We start from the raw sequence: 2500 nt of genomic DNA, 5'->3' as shown, positions 1-2500 counted from the left end.
CCACACCCATTCGCTTCACCCTCCGCCATTCCCTTCATCCACACCCATTCGCCTCATCCTCACCCATTCCCTTCATCCACACCCATTCGCTTCATCCTCCGCCATTCCCTTCATCCACACCCATTCGCTTCATCCTTAGCCATTCACCTCATCCTCACCCATCCACTTCATCAGCACCCATTGCCTTCATCCACACCTATTCGCCTCATCCTCACCCATTCGCTTCAATCGTGAGTCCCTCCCGTGACAGCAGATTCGCAGTGCCGGCAGGAGGAGGCAGGAGGGGCACCGGCACCGCCCATCGCCTACCCGGACGCCCACCAGCCCTTCCAACCTCCCCCCCCCCCATAATCGCCACGCCCACTCACCCTCCCCGCCCCATTTGTAGACCCGCAACGCCCGCCCACCCCCGTCAGTCTGGCGAACGAATGAACATCGGGGGCTTAATTGCCTCTCTGCCTGCTTGCCTGCCTGCCTGCTTGCCTGCTTGTCTTCCTGCGGGCGTGACCTTTGCCTGACCTCACCTGCAACGAGCTCAAACCCCAACGTGCGCGCTTGCATCCCCGTGCATGTATGCATAATGTTAGGCGCGCGTGCAGAACAACCCACCAGAAACTCCACCGAACTCTGGGCGAGCAGAAGCAGGTACGAGAAATGGCATAAATAAATAGGCGGGGAGGGGAATGAAACAGACCAGACACAAATAAAAAAAAAGGAAAATGAATATGTACAAGGCAAACGGAAAAAATAAATATGTATAAATAAAAAGGAAAATAAATATGTATGAATAAAAAGGAAGCTAAATGTATAATTAGAAAGAGGAAAATGAATACAGCATGCATATAAAGGAAAATAAATACACGTGTAAATAAAAAAGGAAAACGGAGTATAAATGAAAATGGAAAACCAATAGAACATTAAAAAGGAACATTAAATAAATAAATAGATAAAGAGAAAAACAAACAAAGATTGTAAATAAAAATCAAAATAAATATGGGTACAAACGTATGCTAATCGGGTAAGAGAAATACATATAAATGGGCAACTTTCCTCTCTCCTCCTCCTTTTGCTTGTTTTTTCTCTCCCAGTATTTTATTTTTCTTTTTTTTCTTTTTGTTTCCGTTCTTTTATTCTTTGATTTTTTTCCATCTATTTCCTCCCGTCTCATCATATCTCATTTCATTTTATTCTCCCCCAATCTCTTTTCATTTCTCTTTCTCCCTTTCCTTTTTCTTCACAATCCTCCTCTCTTCAATCTTTTATTTTTCCCCTTTCCATCTCACTTTCTCTTTTTATCATTCATTTTTGTTCTATTCTTGTTTCCGTTCTTTTACATAAATTCATCTTCCTTCATTTTATTTCCTCCCATTTCAACATATGTAACTTCATCTTATTCTCCCCCATTGCCATTTCTCCTTTCTCTCTTTACCTTTTTTTTAATCCCCCTCTCTTCAACTTTTCTCCTTCCCCCCCCTCTCTCTTCTTTCTTTCTCTTTCTTCTCTTTCTTTCTCTCTCTCTCTCTCTCTCTCTCTCTCTCTGTCTCTCTCTCTCTCTCTCTCTCTACCACCACCACATCACCAAATCACCAAACCACGATACCAACTACCATTTGTACTCACGCAACTTTACACCAAGAGGCTCCTACCTGTCCGAGCCACAGAACCTGCTTGCCTGCCCGGTTGCCTGCTTGCTTACCTGGAACACAAAGAGAAATTCGAATTAGATATCGATTTTTTTATGCGAGGGAGGGGGGAGGTGAAGGGGAAGGGGGCGGTTTGCTTATTTCTAAGATATAAACTGGAGAGTGGGATGGGGGACATGTTGAAGAAGAAAGGAAGGGTAGGAAAGGGTAGGGAAGGGTAAGGAAGGATAGGGGAGAGTACGAAAGGGTACGAAAGGGTAGGGAAGGGCAGGGAAGGGAAAGGAAGGGAAGGAGTACGGTAAGGTAGGGATGGGAAGGGATGGGATGGCTGGGAATAGGAGGGAAGGGGAGTGGTAGGGTAAAGTAGGGATGGGAAGGGAAGTGAAAAAAATTGACTAAGTTGTGTGTGTGTGCGCGCGTGAGAGAGAGAGAGAGAGAGAGAGAGAGAGAGAGAGAGAGAGAGAGAGAGAGAGAGAGAGAGAGAGAGAGAGAGAGAGAGAGAGCAAGAGAGAGTAAGAGAGAGAGAGACGGAGAGACGGAGAGAGAGAGAGAGAGAGAGAGAGAGAGAGAGAGAGAGAGAGAGAGAGAGAGAGAGAGAGACGGAGAGTAAGAGAGAGAGAGACGGAGACGGTTAGTAAGAGAGAGAGAGAGAAAGATGGAGAAGGAGAGTAAGAGAGAGAGAGAGAGAGACGGAGAAGGAGAGTAAAAGAGAGAGAAAGAGACGGAGAAGGAGAGAAAGAGAGAGAGAGAGACGGAGACGGAGAGTAAGAGAGAGAGAAAGAGAGACGTAGAGTAAGAGAGAGAGAGGGCGGAGAGTAAGAGAGAGAGAGAGAGAGAGAGAGAGAGAGAGAGAGAGT

The 2500-nt window shown here is 46.0% G+C and overlaps 1 protein-coding gene across 21 annotated transcripts in view; it reads right to left on the bottom strand.

Moving 5' to 3' along the window:
- Positions 1 to 2500, bottom strand: part of Klc (kinesin light chain) — a 181350-nt gene that overhangs the window by 136782 nt on the left and 42068 nt on the right. For 7 of the 21 annotated variants that reach the window (XR_011399595.1, XR_011399597.1, XR_011399596.1 and 4 more), the window contains exon 3: positions 1647 to 1696. The exons of the other annotated variants lie outside the window; for them this stretch is intronic. Coding sequence is in view for 3 of the 7 variants with exons in the window: in XM_070139314.1 (XP_069995415.1) it covers positions 1647 to 1696 (50 nt within the window). In the remaining 4 variants the exon portion in view is untranslated. The remainder of the gene's footprint in view (positions 1 to 1646; positions 1697 to 2500) is intronic. 21 annotated transcript variants of the gene reach the window in all.

The sequence above is a fragment of the Penaeus vannamei genome, chromosome 25, assembly GCF_042767895.1.
Source record: "Penaeus vannamei isolate JL-2024 chromosome 25, ASM4276789v1, whole genome shotgun sequence".
NCBI classification, from domain to species: Eukaryota; Metazoa; Arthropoda; class Malacostraca; order Decapoda; family Penaeidae; genus Penaeus; species Penaeus vannamei.
The sequence above is the reverse complement of the archived record's forward strand: the minus strand, read 5'-3'. Positions and strand labels throughout refer to the sequence as shown.